General features: G+C 46.9%; 1 protein-coding gene across 1 annotated transcript in view; it reads left to right on the top strand.

The window, feature by feature from the left end:
• The first annotated feature begins 5,093 nt into the window (after positions 1–5,093).
• Positions 5,094–24,322, top strand: part of GRIN2B (glutamate ionotropic receptor NMDA type subunit 2B) — a 300,853-nt gene continuing 281,624 nt past the window's right edge. The window contains exon 1 of the mRNA XM_007125818.2: positions 5,094–5,504. Within this exon, the coding sequence (XP_007125880.2) occupies positions 5,094–5,504 (411 nt within the window). The remainder of the gene's footprint in view (positions 5,505–24,322) is intronic.

Raw genomic sequence — 24,322 nt, 5'->3', positions numbered from 1 at the left:
ACCCGGTTCCCCTGCATCGGCAGGCGGACGCGCAACCACTGCGCCACCAGGAAAGCCCTTGATATTAAAATTTTGATAGACATTCTCACATTGCCCTCCAAAAAGGTTATACTCATTTATATTTCACTTGACTTATACTGTATGAGACTCCTTTTCCCCCCACATTCTCCTGTGTGACAAATTTTAAGGCCTCTGCATCCTAACTTTCTGTCTTTATTGGTAGCTTGGGAGACTGGACCTGATGCATAGATCTGGCACTTCTGATCTTCATTTTATTCACTGCCTATCATATTCTAATCACAGTCGCCTTAATTAGGTCACTCGAAACAGAGTCCTGACTCCATTAAGGATGGTGCTTGGAAAATTTGACTTACTCATCTATTAAATCACATTTTATCCTTCATTTTGGGGTTGCCCCAGGATTCAGTTTTCTCTGAGAACAGGATTGGCCCAGCTTCTCACTCAAATATGTCTTCTCTTGGAGGCTACTGTGGGCAAAGTGTCGCCTGGTTCCTGTTAGTCACCCTGCATCGGTGGTAGGCATGAACACAAGCTACTGCGGTCTTCTGCTTGCTGTAAATCTAAGGGCCACTCAACTCAAGCCTCAAGGAGGCAGAGGATCAGAAGGTGAACAGTTGACTCTCTAGTCCTGATGCTTTGTTTTTGGTTCTGCTTGTGAACCCTCGTGTCTGAATTTACAGCATGATTTGGGGGTGCCGAGTTCCACTGATCCCCATTACTGCCCCTGGCCTGAATTACTCTTGAATTCTGCTGCACTTGACTGGTAAGCTGTCAGTGGAGTTTGCTGCTCCCCTGAGGCCATTATGCAACATCTTCTTCAGGGAGTTAGAACAATGTCAGGGAACTCATATCTCTTGCCACCCGCCCCCCCGCACCGCCAATCCCCATCCCCACCTCCACGTCCACCCTCCCCTGCCGTGAGGTTCCTCTCAACATTCCTCTCAGGCTGTCTGCCATTCTCTCCCCGCCCACCGCCCACATGCTGACCTGGTGCGTTCATAAATAGCTAGGCTCCTTGAACAACTTCTGTAGAGGCTTAAAGGTAACATCCTTTGCATCTCTAGAGATTTTATATTCTTCAAAGCACTTCCAGCTGCATATTATCATTTGATCCTCACATAAAACTCTCTCAGGTATTTAGGTTAGGTATATTATCTGGATTTCACCGATGAGGAAATAGAGACAGTGATGAGGACTTGCCTACCCTCAGGTACTTAGTTACTGTGGAACTGGAATTAGAACACAGTTTGGTTTTGGTTAGTGAATTTGTTTATTCACTCATTCATTCACACACTCATACTGAGAGGCAGTAGAATGGAAAAAGCAAGGGTTTCGGCGACAAACTTTGGTTTGAAACTTGATGCCAAATTATTAGCTGTGTGATCTTGGTCGTGCATTTAGGTAGCCTCTCTCGCAGAAGATCAGTTTCCTGATTTGTAATATGGGGAGAATTATATCATGTTTATATGTGATTTCACAATCCATGAAAAATCGTGCCTGGCATATGGTAGGTTATAGGTAAAATGTTACTAGAAATATATAATATATAAAATAGGTTACTAGTGTAGGGAAAAATGGCCAAACATTGACAATTTTATTATGGTAGAAACTCAGCGGCTACCATTTATTGAGTCCTTCCTTATTGTACGTATCCAAGGCACTGCCAGGCCCCAAGAATTGCAAATACAAGTGAGGAAAGGTTTTCTTGTGTGTCTGTGTCTTCTCCTAGACTGTGGTCCTGGAGGGTAGAACCTGTCTGCGTTATATCCCTGACACCAAGAACAATGTCTGCTAGGGAGTGGGTGCTTAATAAAAGCTTAATGAAAGTGCTTAATAAAAGTGGGTGCTTTCTGAACTGAAAAGGTCCCTGCCCACCAGGAGATGACCAGCAGTGAAGACAGGCAGATACATAATCATATATTCGAATAAACTGTTACGGGTATTTAGATAGACACACACAGGCCATGACAAGAGCCCAAGGGAAACCGTGCTCAGTTCTGCTGGGGGAGGGGGCACTGCAGTGCACAGGAGGGGGCACAGCTTCATAAAGCAGGTGCCTGCAGACTAACGTGGTCTGTTGGGCGGAAGGGGAGCACCACCAATCAGCTTATCTTGGACTACAAGCTTTCTCTCAACTAACCCCCTTCTAAGGTGTGAAATTGGGTTTGTATTCACAGCACTTCTTTGCTTGTCTTGCAGTCCCTCTGCTACTGGTGTCTCCCATAATGTATTGCTTCGTAAAGTGCTTTGCTCTATCCTGAGTATAAAAAGAGACACTCAGTAAAACCAGAGTCTATTCTTCGAGTGTCAGGACTAGCCATCGCATGACAAAGTATACTATATTGTGTAAGAAGAAATAGAGGTATTTTAAGAGACCAAATAAAACATCAGAGTGGGAGAGTGTAGACTGCATTAAAGTCAATAAACAGTCATGGCAGAGTGGACCACTTTTCAATGTGAAGAAACCTGATTTAGTGAGTGATGACTGTACGATTCGAATCCCATTGCAATGAAGTTGGCTGCTACTTTTGCCAAATTCTAAATCTTTTGGTTCTCCTTGAGAACAAGTCCTTGAAATTTAACAGATTATTTTTGTTATGATTTTGCCAATAGCTCTTTGAGGTGCTAAAGCCATCCGTCTTCCTCAGTATTCAGTGCTGCTGGACTCGAGATAGTGCTGCTGGCCTAGAGCTCTGGGAGGAGGAATCTGGGCTCGGGCTGCCCTGTTCAACTGGGGACAGTTCATCACACGGGTTGCCAGGGCTGTGTAGTCCTCCCCTGCCTCCACGGAGACTCAAAGCCGAGGAAGCTGTCAGGAGTAAACTTTGTTCAGACGTGGACCACTGAGCTGCTCGTCTTACTTGCGGGAGAGAGACGAGGCTGTTGTTGCAGGGCGCGTTCTTGGCAGTGTGGAAGGATGACTACAACAGCAAGGGTTCCAAGATGTTTTCTGCCAAGAGCTGGATTGGGTTTTTGCTTCCTCAGCCACAAAATGTCCCTAGCGTCTTCGCCCCAAATCATTAATGCCCTTGGCAGTCTGTCTGCTCAGCCTGGACACTTTCTTATCTTTCTTTGCTCAGCACCCTCATCATCATTGTTTGCTGTTTGTTAGCTAAACTCTCAAAGCTTTTTGATTCCTAATATCTGACCTTTTTTTTTTTCCCAGACAAGCAGGAGATATGAAGCAACATTATCATCCTTGGTTACATTCTCTCCCTTTGGAGAAGAATGAAAATCCCTGGTTTTGGTTTGGGGTGCAGTTTATAGACTATTTCCTTGGAGTATAAAAATACTACGTGTAGTTTATTTTTTAAAAAATTTATTTAGTTTTGGCTGCGTTGGGTCTTCGTTGCCGCGCGTGGGCTCTCTCTCTTGTTGCGGCGAGCGGGGCTACTCTTCGTCGCGGTGCACGGGCTTCTCATTGTGGTGGCTTCTCTTATTGCAGAGCACGGGCTCTAGGCGTGCGGGCTTCAGTATTTGTGGCACTCGAGCTCCGTAGTTGCGCTGTGTGGGCTCTGGGGCACGTGGGGCTTCAGTAGTTGTGGCGCACGGGCTTAGTTGCTCTGCGGCATGTGGGATCTTCCCAGACCAGGGCTGGAACCTGTGTCCCCTGCATTGGCAGGTGGATTCTTAACCACTGCGCCACCAGGCAAGTCCCAAAAACCCTATGTGTATTTTGTATTGGCATGTATTGGCATGCTGGTGTTGTAATATCATTGACCTTGGCAACATTACATAACTGTTTTGAGCTTCAGTTTCTCCATTTGAGAAATGGGGATAAAATGACTCATTTGTAGGGTTTCTAGGAGGACTAAAGAGATTGCAGAGGAGGAAATGCCTAGTACGGCACCTAACACATACCAGATGTACGATAAATGATTATTTAAAACAAATCAATACAGTCTAAGCAGGACCAGTTCAATTTCAGTAAGGGGAGCTCTTGGAGAACGGTGAGACCTGAAAACAGAAATGACCAAGCTTTGTAGAGAGTTGTGTCCTCAGTCTGGTGCAGAGTGTAAGATTTAGGGGCACATGTGGAAGTAAAGAGGCAGGAGGAGTTTGTGGTAAAAGGTAAAAAGTGGTAAACTGCATGCAAACATGAAGTCAGTCATTGCAGAAAGGTCACCAGGTCAGTAATTGAATCGCATTTGTCCCAATCACCATACTTTGATGCATAAACAAATGGGAATAAAACTATTCCTCGTAATAACTGGTGATGTAAGAGGCAATGGGACGTAAGGCAGATTGGCCTGAAAGCCAGAAGATCTGGGCTCGTGTTCATTTCACTTAATTGGCTCATGGTCTCCGACTTCTTAGCTTTTCTGAGTCTTCCCTTCAACATCCATAAAATGGTGATAATAATGTTTTTCTTATTCCCCTCCCCCCGCTGGTTTATTGTAAGGATTGGAGATGTTTTTAAAAGTACTGCCCAAACAACATACGGGTTGTTTCTGATTTAGTATTAAGAGCCGGATGGGTTGCTGAAGAATTTTCAGGCTCTTGTCCTCTTTGAGGTGAATGCAAAGTAAAGGCAGCAAGAATGGGGGCTTATGTACCTGAAACTTCCTGTATCGAGCTCTTCCAGACCACGTTTTGTAGGTGACCTCTGCTGAGCCCATTTTGCTGCTCACTTTGCCTGGCCTTTGCCATCCCTTGGCCCCGAGAGCAGTTCAAGGATGGGTTGTGACAGGAGTACCGGGATCTCGCAGCAACAGCCGGACACGCTCTTGGAGACTCCTGTGTTCGTGTGCTTGGTGTGACTGCCTGGACCACTTACGTCCTCTTTCCGTTGTTTGTCCCTGTCCGTTTGCTGCTGATAGCTACAGCAGTAGCATCTTTGAGTGTCTTGCTCAAGGATTTCTGACGCTTTTGGAAGTACTTTTTCCTCACTCTGCTGTGCAAACACAAGAGATAAGAAACTAGGCTAGAAGATAGAAGCTGGGTTTGATGATCAGTAAAAGGAGATAAGTTCCTTGACTTGCAGTATCCAGCCTCTTCCCAGACAGTCATGTAGCGTGGGTTGTAATTTTACCGTTCTCTCTCTGTGTTTCCAGGGAGTCGAGGAGTTGAAGATGAAGCCCAGAGCAGAGTGCTGTTCCCCCAAGTTCTGGTTGGTGCTGGCTGTCCTGGCCGTGTCAGGCAGCAGAGCTCGTTCTCAGAAGAGCCCGCCCAGCATTGGCATTGCCGTCATCCTCGTGGGCACTTCAGACGAGGTGGCCATCAAGGATGCCCACGAGAAAGATGACTTCCACCATCTCTCCGTGGTGCCCCGTGTGGAACTGGTAGCCATGAATGAGACGGACCCAAAGAGCATCATAACCCGCATCTGTGATCTCATGTCTGACCGGAAGATCCAGGGCGTGGTGTTTGCTGACGACACAGACCAGGAAGCCGTCGCCCAGATCCTTGACTTCATTTCAGCCCAGACTCTCACCCCCATCCTGGGTATCCACGGGGGCTCCTCGATGATAATGGCGGACAAGGTAAAAGGGGGCCGTGGTGAGAAGAGCCTGGGGTGTATGTACTGAGAACTAAATGATGCATTTGTCTGAATGCCAAACTCGATTATGAAAGATGGAGCGTAACCAGATGGTAACCAGAGGTAACCAGAGTGCACTGAGTGAATGGATAGACCAGGAGCTAGTCTAGTGCTTTGGAGTTGAAAGTGAGGGAAAGATGCTGGTGTCTAGAAGCTCCTTTTGTTTGGAACAGGTTTGTGTGTCCATGTGTTTGTAAGTGGATTCATTGAAATGACTGAGAGATGTTGAAGGTTGTAGCTCGGTGATACATTTTCTTCAAATACGTGTGTGAATACCTCCTTCAAAACTTTAGAAAAGGTGTGCTGTATTCTTCCTTGATAATACATGTTCTCCCCCCATACCAGTTTCAAGAATATAAACGGCAGAATTCCCTGAGGCAGGTAATTTGTCTCCTTGAAGATTCACATGTCCTAGAGAAGTACTTCTTGCTAAGGTGTCCAGGCTCAACACGCATCCCATCTGCACATGCGAATGGATTTTAATCCATAGAACCAGTTGCAGCTGTGTTTTCCCTATAGGCTTAGATTTGAAGGCAGTGGTTCTTAACCTTGACCGCACGTTGGGATCACCTGAAGAGCTTTCAGCACAACCAGTGCCTGGGTCCCACCCCCAGAGGTTCTGGAGCACAGCCTAGGCTTTAGGAGTTTTAAAAGCTCCACAGGTGATTCTTGTGTGCAATTAAGGCTGAGAACCACTGCTTTAAGGCCGCAAATAAATCATAGTCTCTCCTACATTAATATTAGATTGTCACATGACAAAGTAATTATATCATGTGACATCGATGCTTATTCTCTGACCGCAGGAAAAAGTGTTCTGTTTGTAGTTAGGTTTTGTTTTTACATTTTTCACTTATTCGGTTACTTTTCCTTGCTTTGTACAATGATGATTGCTTATTGCTTAACTACAGTACTTTTCACATAGATATTGTCTTTGCAGTCATTCCTATCTTAGAATGATTCATTTCACAAATGCAGTATTTGTTGTGCATCACTTTGGGTTTCTTAAATTGTTTCTACTTCTGCATTTGTCATCTTAGACTTCTTAGTGTCACTTTCAAAACCGCCTTCAGTGTTGTACTGAAAAGACGTGCTGTGGGCTTAGCGATGTTTGCAAACACCTCAAAACCTAGCACAGACGCCACAAGCGTGCTACTTGGCCAGTTGAGAACCACCAGGCCGCAGGGGCTTAACAGAGTAAGATCAGCTTGCGTGATCACTATCGCCATCTGTCGGCAGCAGGCGGAGATGACTCGTGTCTGTTGAGGGGCTTCCTTTGTTCAGTCTAGGAAAAGTCAAGTGGAGAGTACTAAGTGGAGGAACTTCATGCTTTCAGTAGTATATGAGAAAGCTGTTGTCCCATTCGCCTGGGTAAAGGCACAGGTAAGGATGTTAGAAAAAATGCTGCCCCGAGGAGCCCATGCTAAGGGAAGTGGGATAAACTTGAATAGAATGGAAAATATAGGTGGACTGTGGCAAAACCTAGTGAGTTTTTGCTTCAGGTAGATTTTTTTAAACATCGTTGCCCTTAGCAAAGTATATTATATTTTAGCAGTGGTATTTTGAGGGCACAATTTGCATGGAAAGAATGCCAAGATGGAGGAGCCCAGTTTTTGAATCATAAATAAGTGCAAACTTACTTTGAGAGCAAGTCAGGTGAAAATGATTGATTGATTGATTGATTGATTGAGCGTCTGTGGACTCTTGCGCAGCCTGTTATTTCAGGCTCACCCCTCCCCCCATCCCAGTGTAAAAGGTTGTTGGCTAAACTGGTTGGTTGCTTCTCTTCTGTGTCTCTTACAAATGCATAATAACAATATAATAATATGAAGAATGACGCAGGCCACGTGGAGAGACTGGGCTCTTTTGTTCAGTGATGTATCCTAGGTGCTTCAGAGTGTTTACCATGTGCTGGGAACATACTGCTTTGCCTGCACTATCCTAGTTAATACTCTTAACAGCGCAGTGAGCTAAGTGGTATTACTTCTCTCCATTTAGCAGATGGGGAAGCTGAGGCTCAGAAAGGTTAAATAACATCCCAAATTACGCTGCTAGGAAGTGGAGTCCAGGACTGGTTGCTGGCTCCACAGACCATGTGCTTGATTGCCTCTCAAGACAATGGAGAGGCGGGTTAAGGTCTCTCATACCTTCCTCTTCTTTACTTTCTCCTCTGTTACGTAGCACTGTGGTGAATGTTATCCTCCTAAAAGTGATGCATCACTTGATTCATTATGGCAATACCGGAATCTGACTAGAGGAGAGGATTAATGAGCTATGAAATGGTGGAGGCTTAGGTGTAGCCTAATTCTACAGGCGGCCCCTTGGCTACCAGTTCCAGGGGTCAAATGGAGGATGGAAGCCAGTGAGGGGGATTTTTCTGGGTCATTGTAACGAGATCCCCCTCTAGTCTCCTCCCCCACCCCCCTCCCCCCACTGCAACCACACCCCAATATCCCATCTTATCTTTTTCTCTCTCCATCAAAAAAAAGGAGGCAGGCAATGACTGTTAGGCACTTTGCTAAAATGGCCTAAATAATACCTAACTGACTTTGGACCTGAAAAGAAGAGTTACTGAAAGGTAGGTAGAAAGAGGAGAAAGAAGAAAGAAGAAAGAAGAAAGCAGCAGGAGGTCCTGGTGCCACAGAAGCGGAGGGCTGAAGGCTCAGCCCCGGGGTGGGAGGCCTGGATGGGTGGGGGGGCGGCTGCAGGGGGTGGGAGGGGCGGCAGGAGGGTCTGCCCTCCGGACCTCTGGGATCCAGAGGGCAGCAGCACCGAGATGCTGTGCGGCTGTGCAGAGGGCCGTTCACAGGCCTGAAGGACCAGCTGGAAGGCAAATCAAAAGAGTCCCCCAGAAATCAGAGAAATAAGCTTTGGGGGCAAGTTTCAGAAATAAAACACCTCAAATTCTAAGGCCAGCTTTTTTATTTTTTGATATAAGTTATTTTTAGTACCATGACTGTATCTTACCAACATAGAATGGGGACACAGAGTTTGACAGCTCTGAATCCACTACGGGCAATAGGACAACAACGTTTGAAAGCGGAACTAATGCAGAAAATCTCAGAAAAACAGCTTTGCTGTGTTTAAGGCATAGTCTTGAAGGTATAGTCGCCACCTGAAGGATGGTGAAGCTCTGCGGCATGTGGGATCTTCCCAGACCGGGGCGCGAACCCGGTTCCCCTTCATCGGCAGGCGGACGCGCAACCACTGCGCCACCAGGGAAGCCCCTGCCACTCTGTTTTGACTCAGTTGTTTTTTGTTTGTTTGTTTCAAATAAAACTTATTAAGTGTCCTTGTGGAAGATTGGTTCACAGGGAGGAAATTCCTGATTCAGGGAGATCGTGATGGAAGAAAGGTAGCACAGTTAGTTAACAGAGACTTTTTGGCAAAAGTAGGGAGACATAGTTCAGCATCTGATCAGATTACGCTCACTTTTTTGCATATGCTAATTAATCAGTACAAACATTAATTAGTCTCCACTTTCCCATTGAGGAAATGCGCCTTGTACCATGGCAGAAAGAAGCATGGGAGCTGATAGAGCAGAGCTGTTCTAAGCTCAGAATTCGGACTCAGAGCAGTTTTAACCGTCATTTCCTAGATGTGGGGATCTGGACAACTTACCAAACCACTTATGCTAAACCTTGGTTTCCTTGTCTGTACCTTGGGGATAATCATATATCCATTTTAGGGTTGTTGAAGATTAAATGAGGTAATACAGAGCAGGTGCTTCACTAAGTGTCCAGCGCAGCATTCAGTAGGCTAAGCTGAGGGTTGTATGGAGCAGTTTGAAGAAAAGGAGAAGGCTTCATGATACAGGAGAAGCATGGAAATGCAATAGAATCACAGCCAAATATAGAGGCACTTCAGAACTGGAGACCAGCCAAGAAGGGAGCTCAGGTGGAAACCGGGGGAAGGGCTCTGAACTCTGGTGGGAGCTTCGGTCTTGTCCCACCAGGGAGGCCGAGGCTCATTGGTGGCGTAGCCACTCCAGGGCCAAAAAAGGGCACATTCGGCTAAGGAAGAACTCTAACAAGGAAAGAACTGCTCGCGCTTGTCGCAGAAGACCGTTTAGAACAGTAACGGGGCCCATTAAAAAATGTATGAGGTGATTTTTGGCAGTTCCCCACCGAGTATGAAGAGTCTATTTTATTTTGCCTTGTTATAATTGCTTTTATTCTCCCCGAGATCCTGGATTAGGACGCCCGTCAGAATCCAAATGATGAACTAAAGCGAGACGTACTTTCATTTCTTTCCAGGAGGTTTCTCTGCTGATTTGCTGAACTCTTTCTTGGGTTTTCAGATTTTAGCTCAGAGAGGTTAAGTAACTAATCCAAGATATTACGGCTTACGAGCAATGGGACTGGGATTCAGATCCCAGAAGTACCTATTCTGAAGCCTGTGCTTTCTATTTATGCAATTCTGCCCCACAAAGCACTGCTCTAAGAATTGTAAGTCCTGTGTTTCAGTCTCCATTCTCAGGAGCTTTCGAAATTTAGGCAGACAAATCACTTCAGCTACATGATACTCGGTTTCTAGTTTATCAGTGTTAAGTTTTGTTTTCTGCCCTACCCACTTTACAACACTTTGAAGATAAAATAAAATAAAATAGTTGGAAAAATGCTGGGCAAACAGATACTTTAGGTGAGGTAATTAAAAAGTGGGGACAGGGAATGACAGTCATTGAAAACTGTGTTGTCACGAGCATTAGGGCCAATGAAAATGGCTTGGGCAGGTGGTAGGAAGGAATACAGAAAGTGGCAGTTACAGTAGGATCAGGCAACAGGGTGGAAGACCCAAGCTTTAATGCTGCAAAAACGGAAGAGAGAAGGTGTGCTGAGCAAAGGGCCAGGGTCTGGAAATAGACCAGAGTGATCTTCACTCCGTTGATCAGAGTGGACTACGGTAGCCAAGACATGTGTCGTGCTCCTTACCTTGTTCCTCCCTGAAGGACAGGTGAAAATATTCTTACGCTGGCATCTTTTGCTATGATTCTTTCATTTCTAAATTTATTGGTTGAGAATTAATACTTTTACTGGCGCTCTAATTTTCTTTGCAGAAAGCCGCGTTGTGGAATCCAGCTGGGGCCGGGAGGATGGCCCTCACTCTCCTTCGGCCCCGCCTTCTCTCACTCTCCCCCTGCTCCCTTCTCCCTCCCCCACCCCGACACCTAATGGCAATGTGTTTGGAGACAGCTGTTGAGCCAGAGGTGGAGTGTGACCCTGTAAATAGTCTCAACTGCCTTCCAACTGCTCATGTGGGTTTCCATATCCAACACAATCTTGAAACCAAGATGGCCATGCTATTCATACCCCACTCTATGCTTCTTCCCGAATTTGGGGTGACTTTGAGTTTTTTTTTAACCTTGCTTCTTAGTTGTTTGTGATATGGTATTTCTTGGGACAGCATACTTCAAGAACAAACTGTGCTGTTAGAACATTCTTTGGTGATGAGCAGAGTTAAGTCATAGAGGTGGGAGAGGCAAGACAGTAACAAAGCTGCTCTCATATGCCAACTCTGTGCCAGGCATGATGTTAATGAGCATTTTAATCCTTAAGCAGTCCTGTGAGACAAGTAGCATTATTTCATTTGATGGGGAAAATAAATCAGAGAGAGTTTATGTATCGTGGCCAAAGTCACACAGCTAGAAACATAGTGGGACTGGGATCTGAGTCTTTTTTTTTTTTTAAATTTTTCCGCTGATTTTAAAACTTCCAGTCCACACACTGAGGAAGTCAGAAAAAAGCCAGGATAGAATCATCTGGGGGCCTGGGGGTCGGTTACTCCTCTCCCATTTTTCCTACTTCCTTGAACTATATACTTTGGGGGAAGGCGAGTGGGCAGTTCTCTCTGAGACCCCATAGACGTTGCAGCGATGCTGCCCTCAAGCCTGTGTGGATTCCAGGACTATCCACCTGCGTCTCGTTGGCCAGCGTATCTGCTCTTTTCCAGTTGGAGCTGGGATTTGCGTTCAAGAGACCGGCCACTCGAAGTCCGGGTGCAGTTTTAATGCCTGGAAAAACTGAGGCTCCAGAAATTGCTTTAGGCGTTCACAGAAATTAAGGTGCTTGTTGCTAGGAAGTAACGCGTGAGCCGTCACTTCTCTCGCGGCTGGCAGGAGGTGATGGTGTGTCTGTGGAAGGAAGGAGGTGACATCACGTGGAGGGAAGGCGGGCTTTGTAGCCAGTAGGCTCGAGCTCTGCGCATTCCCAGTCATGTGACTGTAGTTGTGCTCCTGAAACACTCTTAGCCTCCAGTTTTCCATTTGTAAAATGGGGACAGAAATAACACCTGGCTCCTAGTGGGTTTTACCAAGCCTGATGAAGCAGCGTGCCCAGTGCTTGGTAAACCGTAGGGCCTCAGTATACGCTGTCTTGTGTTTTCCTACACCGGACCTTACCTAAATCATTTGAAGAAAATGGGATTCTAATGTTTTCCCATTAACCGAAAGAGAGGAGCTTGGGATGTCAGTGCCCTTCATTTAAGCCCGGTGGTTCAGCAGCAGCTCCGTGGGTTCCACCTCTGTGGCCGTGCAGTTACTGACTGTGCCCCGATCAGGGCACATCACGATTTTCCAAGCAGAGACATACAGTGATTTCAGCAAACTGATACACATAGGATGTAAGCGATGAAGATAAGCCAAGAACATTAAAAAAGAAAGCAGAGCAGAATTAAATCGTCTTTGAATCCAGGGCTACTCATCGATTTGTCAGTGTTGATATAAAAGAAAAAGTGAGCAATGAGATGAGGGGAATATTAAAAGTACAAGGTAGGAAGTAGTGATACGTTATAGACATAGGAAGGCATTTAATTTACTAAAGGTCATCAGCCAGTTTTTATCTTTTTAATTATTTTGGCCTCACCGTGCGGCTTGCAGGATCTTGGTTCCCCAGCCAGGGACTGAACCCGCACCCTCGGCAATGAGAGCGTGGAGTCCTAACCACTGGACCTCCAGGGAATTCCCTCACCAGCCAGTTTTTAATAGATTACACCGATATTGCTGAAAAAACTCCTTGGATTCTGATTTATACACCAAGAATGTATTTTCATTCCCCTTTCTGAGACTTCTGTGATTCTATCTTTTTGCCTCAATCTTAGGCTTTATATCTATATTTTATTCAACATTTTATATGTATACATATTTTAATTAATTTTTATTGGCGTATAGTTCCTTTACAATGTTGTGTGAGCTTCTACTGCACAGCAGAATGAATCAGCCATACATATACATGGATCCCCTCTCTTTTGGGTTTCCCTCCCATTTAGGACACCACAGTGCCTTAAGTAGAGTGCTGTACGGTATGTTCCCCTCAGCTGTCTACTGTGTACACAATATCAGTAGTGTACATGTGTCAATCCCAATCTCCCAGTTCCTCCCACTCCACCCCTTTCCCCCTTGGTAGCCATACATCTGTTCTCTACATCTGTTCTCTATTTCTGCTTTGCAAATAAGGCCATCTATACCATTATTCTAGATTCCAATATATATATGTGTTAATATATGATATTTGTTTTTCTCTTTCTGACTTACTTCACTCTGTATGACACTCTCTAGGTCCATCCACGTCTCTACAAACGACCCAGTCTCTTTCCTTTTTATGGCTGAGTAATAATCCGTTGTATATATATGTACCACATCTTCTTTATCCATTCCTCTGTTGATGGACATTCAGGTTGCTTCCGTGTCCAGGCTGTTGTAAATAGTGCTGCAGTGAATTTATCCATTCCTCTGTTGATGGACATTCAGGTTGCTTCCGTGTCCTGGCTGTTGTAAATAGTGCTGCAGTGAACATTGGGGTGCATGTGTCTTTTTGAATTATGGTTTTCTCTGGGTATATGCCCAGTAGTGGGCTGGCTGGGTCATATGGTAATTCTATTTTTAGTTTTTTAAGGAACCTCCATACTGTTTTCCATAGTGGCTGTATCAATTTACATTCCCCAATATTATATTTTGATTCTGTGGCTTAAGGGTTCACCATGTATGAGAGTAATGTTCAAGGCTAGTTTTATTCCATTTTTCTGAAGGCAAAATACTTTACTGCTACTATTCTATTTCACAGGGACAAAGAACACCCGAGTTTATTATGGGCTGTTAGGAGGTTACAGTGAGAAAGAACTAACACTGATCATTTACTTTTGTCAGGCTCTGAGCTGGTCACCTTAATATGAGCTTCATTTATATGTGGCTTCATTTAATTCTTTCATTGCATTTATAAGGCATGCATGCATTTTGTCTGTATTTCACAGATGAGGAAACTGTAGATCAGAGAGGCTGTTTTGCCCAAGATGTTTAGGTATTGACTGCTCATGATGGCTTAAACCAATAGGTGTTTATTGGTGTCTCAGCACAAGGCTCCTGGAGTTGGGGACTGCTGGGGCTGGTGCAGTGACATGGTGAGGTCAGGGCTGACCTCTGGGATTTTCTTGACATTTTGGTAATTGTTGTGGGGAGGCTGCCCTTGCTCTAGGCGTCCTGCCCCAAACCCAAAGCAGGGAAAGCCAGGGGGTGGGTATCATTAGATCAGGAAAAGTCTTCCCCATATCCTTGATCTCAAGACCCCCGATCACGTCACACGGCCACCCTTTGGGGCTTGCAGGCTCTCTGGTGGAGGTGGCCAGGGGACAAGCACTGGGACCAACTTTGAGGTTAGTCAACAGGCAGAGTGTCTGTCAAAGGAAGGAAGTGAGGACCTAGGAATTCAACCAATGTTTGTGTGACTCTAAAGCTCAACGTCTCTCATGTGAAATTTCTCCTGCTTTACACCAAACTCTGCTTTTGTGCCCTTGGTCCAGTCGCCTCACATGTCCTCCAGGACTTTGGCTCACCAGTTGTGTCCTTTTTCTCCTTAATTATCAACTTATTCCTCCCTGCTGGCATCTGCCCTCTAGCTTAATGGTCCTCAGGAGATGTTTGGAAATGTACTGGGGGAGTTTTTTGGATGATGATAATGACTGGTGTGTGTGTGTGCGCGCGCGCGTGTGTGTGTGTGTGTGTGCGCGCACCCACTACTGGCACTTAGAGCGCAGAGGCCAGGTGAGTGAAGTGCCCTGCAGTATACATGACAGTACCCACCAGTCAAGAACTGTCTTCCCCAAAATGTCAATTTTCCCCTCTTCGAACATGCTCAGATCACTCTCATATTAATAAATGAACAAACCTGAAAGCTTTCCTTGACCCTGGTTTTCCTCCCTCGCTCTTTGTTTTCATAGTTAAATTCCTTACATGCTCGTCGGAAATTGCTGTTTTCAATTCCTCGGCTTTCCCTTTATCCAAAATGCCAAATCCCAGTGGGGTTTTCAAGTTGTTCGTGACCTTCTGTGGCACTGAACACCGCCGACCCTTTTAGTGCCATTACAAAAATTATGATGACAAGAGTCATTGGGTTTGTCACAGATTTGGTGACAGTGGGAACGAGGGCTGAGTAGAATTTGGAACGTGGGTGGGTCACAGGGTGGAAACAACTGGTAAGCAGTTGGATCTGGGACTGGAGGTAAAGAGAGTGGTCTGGGCTGGAAGTGAAGAGATGAGCCTCATTAGGATGGAGAGGGTCGTTGAAACCAGGAGGGTGGAGGAGAGGCTGGGAACGAACGAGGGGGACGAGGAGAGAAGTGTGTCCAGGACAGATCCCCCATTTGAGGGGTGAGAGGAGGGGGAGATGGGAAAGAGCTAAAGAAATTCTTAGAGAGATACGAAGAGAACAAGAACAGGAGGAAAGAGAGGCCTATCTAAAGCAGGAGGGAGCAGCTGCCCAGTCTGGGGGTCAACCCCGGCCACTCCCTTCCCCTCAGGACAGTTATGCCAACAGCAGAGAAGCTTTGCTGCCGATCTCCTCCCCTCCCCTCCGTGCACTGCAGTGGCCTCAGCGGCGCTTCTGCCCTCTTGTCCTCCCTGCCACGTGGCAGCTTACCTGTGTGGTTCTTTAGAAACTCAAATCTGATCGTTACACTTTCACTCAAAACTCCACACCGGCTTCCCACAGCTGGGACTAGGACATCCTCTCTGATGTGGTCCCAGGCCACCTCTCCAGGATTTTCCCTTCACCTCCCCGCCCTTGAACAGCAGTGTGAGGTCACGCTAAATCAGTCACCGCTCCTCGCCTGGTCCTGACTGTTTTACATCTCTGGGCCTTGGTCAGTGCCTCTTCCTCCTTTGTCCACCCAGAAGCACCTACTCACTTTCCAAGAGAATTCATGGCACTTCTGTGAACCCTTTTCTGACTCCCATCTTCACAGAACTTACTAGTTCTTTTTTTTTTTTTTCTTCACTTCACCTGTGCTCTATTTAAGCTTTTATTATAACCCATCCTGTTTACTTATCTGTCTCATTTGCTGTACAGCGGGCTCCTTGTGGGCCAGGCCATGCTTTACTGACTTTTTTGTTCCCAGCACATGCCATAATGTCCAGTGCATAGTAACAGCCAACTGTTGTTACACAATTAGCAATTGTTAAAATGTACACTCTATATACACACTCCAGTGGGTTGAATGGTGGCCCCGAAACGATACTTCCGTGTCCTTACTCCTGGACCCTGTGAATGTGACCTCATTTGAAAAAAGGATCTTTACAGGTGTAATTAAGGATCTTATGATGAGATCATCTTGGATTAGCCAAGTGGGCCCTAAATCCAGTGACAAATGTCCTTCTAAGAGGTAGAAGAGGAGAAGTCGTCTACACAAAGGGGAAGTCCTTGAAAGAGGCAGATGCTGGAGTTATTTAGCCACAAGCCAAGGAAGCCACCAGAAACCTGGAAGAGGCAAAGGAAGATTCTCCCCTGGAGCCTTTAGAGGGAACACGACCCTGCCGACTCTGGATTTCAGGCTCCAGCCTCCAGAACGCTGAGAAAAGAAATTTCTGTTGTTTTAAGCCACCAAGTATGTGATACAACTGTTACTGCAGCCCTAGGGAAGTAGCAACACTCACATTCCAGAGGGGGGCGCTCTGGAATCTCAGTGCCTGGATTGTTTCCTGGCTCCACTGTTTACTGTGTGACCTTTGGCAAATAACTTGACTTCTCTGAATCTTAGTTTCCTCATCTATACAATGGTGGTAAAAATAGACCCTGTTTCTTAAGGTTATTAAGTAAAGTTATTAAAAGTGCTTAGAAAAGGCCTGGCAAGTAGCAGGAATCAGTAAGAGTGGGTCTGTGAGAGTTTTTCAGTAAGTCTCCATTGAATAAATGAATGAGTGAGGGAGTGATGTGAATAGAAACGCAAGCCGTCCACGGCAGGATCTGAACTCACCTAGCTCCGGGCTGCTTGGCTCGCGTATGCGTATTCTGGACCTCCGGGGCCTGGGACAGTGCTGAGAGGTGAGGTGTCAGAGTTAGTCTGCTGTTCTTTGGTGGAACTTCAGGGCAGTGAGGCTTGTCTTTTAGCATCCCTTTCTGTCCTCCTCTCTCCTTGGGTTTGGTTTTGCTTCTTTGTTTTGTGTACCTGTGCGTGTGCGTGTGCGTGTGCGTGTGTGTTTGCCGCTGCTGTTAGTTGCCTTTATCGTTCTCTTCTCCAGTCCTCAGGATGGAGCATCTCACCTAGGGCTGCCCTCCTAATCCAATGTCATGCCCTCAGATTTTTCTTTTTCCCTCCCCTCAAATAAGAAAGCTCCTGTTTCTTTTCCCTTTATCCCCTTTCATTTCATACTTTTCATAGTCCTTATCACAACTGTAATGAATCATAATCGTTTTTTATTAGCCGTCTGTCCTGCTAGACTACAAGCTTCATGAGGGCAGGGACTATGTCTTTTGCATTTTTGTGTCTGCAGAACCTAACATATAGCTTGGCGCATAGTAAGCCCTTAATACATACTTATTTAAATATATGGGTAGATTATTATTTCAGTGCAACAGATGTTAGTCGCAACTAAGAGAAAAGTATTTTAAACCCAAATAAAAATGGACGGTAGGATTAATCTCTGGTTACTGGCGAGTACATTCCTTATCCCTCTCCAGGCTGCTATCTCCCTCACCCTTCCCTTCTTCACCTCTGCCAGATACCAGCAGTCAACACCTTGGCACTCACAGCCACTTAATTTCCAGCAGACAGTCATGGCAAGAGGGCAGTCTCAGGTTAGGGGTGCATTCTGAGGTAGCAGAGCAGAGCTTTTATCATGCAAAGCAGATGGGTGCCAGTGATAATCTTGACTTTATTAGCCTTCTTTCAAAGGAGGAAGCAGAAAGAAATAAACATTTTTTTAAAAGTTTTGAAAGATAAACACGTGCAATTCATGTGACATGCTAGTCAGCCAGGTAGCGCCAATGAACTTTAATCAATGCGATTAAGTTTCCAAAGGTACTAGCAAGAGATTTTGAAACTTCCTTTAGCAAACAACAGCCTTTCTCATTGATTTATTCATTCAATCAAAAAATATTAAGTATCTACTGGGTGTCAGGGACTGTTCAAGGTCTTGGAGAGCTAGTCCATACGAGAGGCATGCCCTCATGGTACAATGACTGAGAATAAACAAACACATAAAGTAAACAGTATTATTTTAGGCAGTGGTAAATGTTTTAATGCAAACAGCAGGGAGGGATATTGTGGGCTATTTTAGGATTGTCAGGGAAGGTCTCTGAGGATGTGGCACTTGGCATTTGTATGAGAAGGATCCAGAAGGATGAAAATCTGAGGAGCAGCCTTTTGGCAGAGAGAACAGCAGGTGCAAAAGCCTCGAAGGGTGGGCATGTTTTTTGTTGTTTGATGAGTGGCCGGAAGGTCGGTAGGGCTGGAGGGGGATGGGCATGGGGGCAAAGGTAGCAGCTGAGGTTGAAAGGTACTGTGAGATAGATCTTGGAGGACCTGAGAGCCTTGGCACAAAGTTGGCTATTTTTCAATTCATTCTAGAAGGTGTAAGAAGGGAGTGATGTAACTTGACTTAGCATCTTTTCAGATGGGAGCAGTAGAGTGTGGTAGACGGGACATATACCTTGGAGCCAGTTTGAGTCTTGGCTCCACCTTTCAGAAGCTGAGTGACCTCTTGCCATGTTGTGTGACTTCTCACCTCTGTGATAGGGTTAATGCTCATTAACTTCAAAGAGCTGTTATGAAATGAAATGAAATACCCTTTACAGGACTCATTACTGCCAGGAACACGCCTGGTTTCACAAAATCGCTGCTATTATCATTTCTAGTAGTACTGAAATACAAATGCCTCTGGAATCGGGCATCATTTTCTTTTGATATATCTATGGATGATGCAGTTTTGTTGTTTTTACAAAATTTGTTTACAAGCTTGGGAGCAAAGTAGCCAAGCAATGGAGGAAGTTAGAAACATTGTCATTGGCTAAGTAGCTTCCTCTCCTTTTGAGTTTATGGAGTTCCCATGCATGCACCAGTGTCCGGTGACCAGTTCCTGGACTTACATCTACATCACTGCAGCCTGATAGAATTTCCACTCTTTGCAAGGGGGGCTGATGGCACTGAGAACAGTGCCACAGGGAATGGAACAGCCAGGGCAAGATTTGATGGGGGGGGGGTGAAGGGTGTGGGCCGTGAGAGTGGGAGGTGGTGTAATGGCACAGCCGGTGTAGCCTGCCTTCAACTGAGGATTCCTGGCACACCCCCAAGACCACATGGCCGGCCACCATGTGTCTTGGATGCATTCTGTTGCCTTGACGACATGTTGTCCAGCGTTACAGAGAGCAGCAGCCTTCAGTCTTTCGGCATCACGTTGCCAGGACAACAGACAACTACAGCCAGGCTTCACTGTAGTTCCTCCGCGCTGCTGCCCGCCGGCCCTTATTCCCTGTTGCTGCCTTCCACCTGCATTCTCGTGCCTTCCGCCGTCATAGATCCATGTCTGCAAAGTCTTTCCAGCTCTCTCCAACACCTTTGCCTTTCATTCTCTTGCCATTCCAGGGTTCTCATTGCTCACGTAAAAGCAAATATTGTAAATTCTCAGAAAATAAAGCTGCGTAGTATCATAAGTTGAGAGGGTGATGGGAATGAGGAACCAAAAATCGTCAAGAAACAGAGGGGAAAGGAGCTTGTTTTCATAGTTTAATTGTGCAGTGTATGATAGTGGTTCTTAAACTGACTGGAACTTAGAAGCAACAGAAGAATTTTAAAATTTTGTTATGATTTAAGAATACAGATTCTCTGATTCTGTACCCAGTGATTCTGATTTAATAGGTTTGGAGTAAAGCCCCACTAATTTCACAATTTTCACAAACATCCCCCAAGGGACTGGGAGACACAGCCAGGTTTGGGAACCACTGGGGAGTAGAACATGGCATGTTTTTAGGTTGTAAAGTTTTGCGATGGGTCAGGATCTCTCCGTTGAGCTTTCTTTTTGTACAGTGTATTCATGTGGCTGCTTAATAACATTTAAGAAGGAGCAAGAGGGGTTGGAGAAGGATGAGAAGAAGCTAAAGGAGGTGAGGAGGAGAGGAAAGGAAGCTGGAAGGGAGGGAGCAGTGAATGTGGACATGATAAAGAGGGGCCGTGGAATTGGGGGAGGGGGCAATCAGCCATCATATGTCAGGCTCTACGGCCCTCGGCCCTGACTTTCAGCTGGAGTGCAGGCTCTTGTGTCCTGGTCTAGAAGTGATTATCATGCTCTTTTGGATGTGTTTTCCGTGGTTACTGAGAGACTGGGGAGGACTAGATCTGGAGTTTCAGAAGAAGCCAGCTTCATTCTCTTTCCCCGCTTAAAAAAAACCAAGTGCCTCCTACAGGTTAGGGCTACACGTTATATGAGATAGTGCTTCAGCCACAGTTAGCCAGTTTAACTCTCAGAGGAGCCCTAGCATTTAGGCAGTAGGATTGTCCTCCTTCTTTTCAAGATGAAGAAACTGAGCGTCAGAAAGGAAAGTAACTGGCCGCGGTCACACACCAGCAGTGGCGGTGTGGCAACGGGGACCCCCGTCTGATGACAGTAACGCCCAGGGACCTCACCGGGGGGCTGCACTTGCCCTGGGTTGCTGTCATGTCCTCGGTCTTCCTGGATCATCCAGCTTAGCCTGGGAGGGGACTCTCCCAATTGCCCAGGTAGCGGCCAACTGGCACTTGAACTTGAAAGTTGATTTCTCTCTCTCCCAGTCGGTCTTGATTAGGACTTAAACATACCAAACAAGAGAACAGGCTCTGAAGGAGAGAAGAGAGTGAGATGAGAGACAAGACGTAGAAAGGGAAAGAGAAGTCCGAGAGAGAGGTCCATGAGGGTGGACAAAACTGCTGGTCGATTCCCAGTCTGCTTGGGCCGGAACTGAGGCTCCCAGGAGCTCCCACGCCTTCCCAGGTCTCCGTTCTCCAGAGGGGAACCGCCCCCTCAAGGCCACCCACTTCCAAGTGGGTGGCCCAGGATTTGACTCCTGGATCAACTCAGACTCTTCACTGACATTTTGGGGATTGGAAAGATATTTTTTTCTAGCTTGCTGTGTGTCCGGAGAAAGTGAAATCAGATATACATGAGTCTGAGATTCCATCTCAGCAGATGAGACGTTGACAAGGAGTAATATTTTTGCTTCACTGGCCTGGATGGCTATAGGTCTTGGAGAAAACTGTCTCTTGCTATTCTCTCAATAGTCTTAGGAAATCAGCTGTAACTGTTAGCACCTTGGATCAAAATCTAGGAAGGTGCCACCTTCCCGGGGGTGGTATCCAGAGGCTGCTTCAACCAGCCCCCTCCTCGGCCCCTTCCCACTGTTCCTGTCTTTTTGCCGGGTCTTCACCACCTACTCTCCCTGTTAGTTTCTCTGATGATCGGAGGCCTGTTTACATGCAAGAGTTGTATTCAGGTGTGTGAATGGTATCCGTGTCGGGGTGGAGGGACAGATAGCAGGGTGGGCTCAAGCAATGCACAGGAGAGGCAAATGTATCTCGCAGTGTGGCAGCCCTTTTCTGAGGAGGGGAATCCATTTGCCTCCTCCTCCTGTGCTTGGGGCCACATGGAGCACACAAGGTGCACTCAGTACATGTAATACCTTATCGGTAATGAAAGAGCCTTGGAAATCAGACGGCAACAGGCCATATGCTCTTGGAAAAGGGCCTACATCGCAAGGTGGGATGCACGAGTGAGACGTGGTTCCGCGAGTTCTTTTCATCTCTAACATCTGTGATCCTGTGAATAATGCTCTTCCCCTTGGCCCAGGCTGGCCACTTGCCTGGAATCTCTGCCAGAGCCATCTTCCCCCAGCCCCTCTGAGTGGAGATCGCAGAGGGTCTCCTACCCTGGATGGATGGTTCTGGAAGGCAGAGTTGATACTGAAAGGAGGAAAGGCCGGTATCCCGGGGTTGGAGCCCAGGGACAGAGGAATTGGGGCAGGACGTGTGAGTGCACAATTCCCAGAGCCAGGCAGGAGAGGAGCGGGAGCTTCAGCTGAAGTTGTCAACGGCGGCGACTCTGGTTGCACTCCTTTGGGCCCTGGAAGCTTTTCTCAGGCCAAGGAGGGCCCAGGCAAAGCAGCAGGACCCCGAGACTGCTCAGCGGGGTGGAGAGGAAGGCTGGTGGCCGGAGTCCCAGTCCTCATCCTGCCTGCCCGCCCAGCCATCTCCCCAGAGACGTCTAACCTGGCTGTACCACAAGAATCCATGAGTTTGGGGTACTTTTTAAATGAATGCCTCGGTCTCTGATCACTGTTGCCGAGACTAAATTGGTGGCTTATTTTACCAAGGAACGTAATGTGGCCTTTGGGGTTCTGGAAGTTCTCCGATTCGTCCCCGAAGTTTCTGTGCCAAGGAGAAGTCTCCCTGGTCAGTGGAAGGGAAGACTTGATAACACCCTGAATAGTTACTGGTGTCATTCCAGTTCTTCTTGGAGATCAGTTTCATGATTATGATGAAAACCAGTCCGTTCAGCAGAGGAGGGGACCTGGACGCAGGTTTCCGTGCTCTGGAGGAGGTGCACCTCCTCTTCCTTGGGCATTTTCTACTCTTGTGCTCTTTGATCCAATAGAGAGGCTCCCCTGTCATTACAGTAGGGGCTTCTGCTGCTTCTAAGAGTTGCAAATATCTGGACCTGGCTTCCTGTCCTCTGGGAGGTAGCAGTAGGGCTTGAATAGGGTTTTTGTGTGTGTTGCTGGGACTTCCAAGTAGCACCCGTGGCCACCTTTGTCATCCTGACCTCGACGGTTAGCCCTGAGAAAATTACGCAATTGGAAAAGAATGTGTTTTTAATCTTTTTTTTAACTCCCCTTTCCCATGCTCCTCTCTCCTCTTTTGACAACTGCCACCTTGTTTAACCACCCAGAGTCCATTTTCTGCCTCTTGACTGCCTGGAGGACTCCCCTCCCTTCGTCCCCCACTCCCCGCATTGCCCACTGATAGGGCTCCCCCAGGAAGCACGATGTGATTCAGCCCTGGGTCTGTGCTCCGTGGAGCCCCCAAGCATGTCCTCCTCGTGGGTCCCCGTTTCATTTCAATCTGGGAGACAACCTATACAACTAGGTCCTTGCCAGGGTTTAAAGAGACAAAAGCAGCTGATGTGTGACCCTTTCCATGGACATTTGTATTTTAACTCAGAGGACGAACTTTGGACTAGTGGACTTTCAGATACCCTGTTGGACCTTAAGGGAAATACACATTTAAAGCCGAAGGTCCTTTCCTGACTCCCACAAATCCTGCCACTCGTAAGGAGCCTCATGAGTGCTAGCGTCAGCCGCGGCTCCGCTGGGGGACCTGGCTGCAAACAGAAACGAAAGGGAAGCCACCGAGAAGGGTGTCCGTTACCCCCAGCGGAGGGGGGACAGCACACAACCTGCTCCGGCGCCGTGGGAGCGTCTCGGCAGCTAAGGCAGGAGGCCTCTGGAGCTCGCTCTGGGACACGGAAGAGAAACCAGTAGAAATGGGAAGCCTAGGTTCGTCAGTGAACTCTAGTTCTAGACGTTTTAATTTTCCACACAGTAGAGAAGGCTCAAATCCTACGTTTTGCGCTCTGAACGAACTCCGAGCTGCCTCCTCCTGCCCCCGGGGCTCCACACCTCACCTGTGTCTGCGCCCTTCTTTGCTTCTCCCTCCCTTAGACTCTGACTTCTCCTTCTCTCTGTCCCCCTTTCCCTCCTCTCTTCTCTGCTCCCTGCTCCCCCATCATCCCAGTCCTGCTTTGTGTTTCTCTGTCCTTCTCTCCCCTTGCCCTCCCCCAGCTCCTATGACCCACTCTTCCACGTGACTCACGCTCTATGTGGTGCACGTGACTTACACTCTTCCACGTGACTCACGCTCTTTGTGGTGCACGTGACTTACACTCTTCCACGTGACTCACGCTCTATGTGGTGCACGTGACTTACACTCTTCCACGTGACTCACGCTCTATGTGGTGCACGTGACTTACACTCTTCCACGTGACTCACGCTCTATGTGGTGCACGTGACTTACACTCTTCCACGTGACTCACGCTCTTTGTGGTGCACGTGACTTACACTCTTCCACGTGACTCACGCTCTATGTGGTGCACGTGACTTACACTCTTCCACGTGACTCACGCTCTATGTGGTGCACGCAGCCATCTTCATGCTTCATCCTGTCAGTGTGCGGGTCCCTCAGTGGCCCACCTTTGAGCCTGGCATAGTTAAAAGTTCCCAGGTGGTCTGCTCGTGGCTGTCAAACAGTACTTTTATAGTCTGTGTCGAGTGAGCTCAGTTGGTTAGAACTTGGCATTTAATGAGGCCAACCAAAGATATCTGTCCTGTCTCTGTAGGACCCCGCTTGCTGTCTTCCGAGTCATGGCCGAGGTAACCTCGAGCTGCCCCCTTTCGTGTCCACGCCCTTGGTCACAGTGAGGCTATGGCTGAGGGGCTGTGGCTGGATCAGTGCTAACTTATTGGTAAGGGACATCGGTAA

Source organism: Physeter macrocephalus, chromosome 6 (assembly GCF_002837175.3).
Source record: "Physeter macrocephalus isolate SW-GA chromosome 6, ASM283717v5, whole genome shotgun sequence".
Lineage (NCBI taxonomy): Eukaryota > Metazoa > Chordata > Mammalia > Artiodactyla > Physeteridae > Physeter > Physeter macrocephalus.
This window is presented reverse-complemented; position numbering and strand designations above follow the sequence as displayed.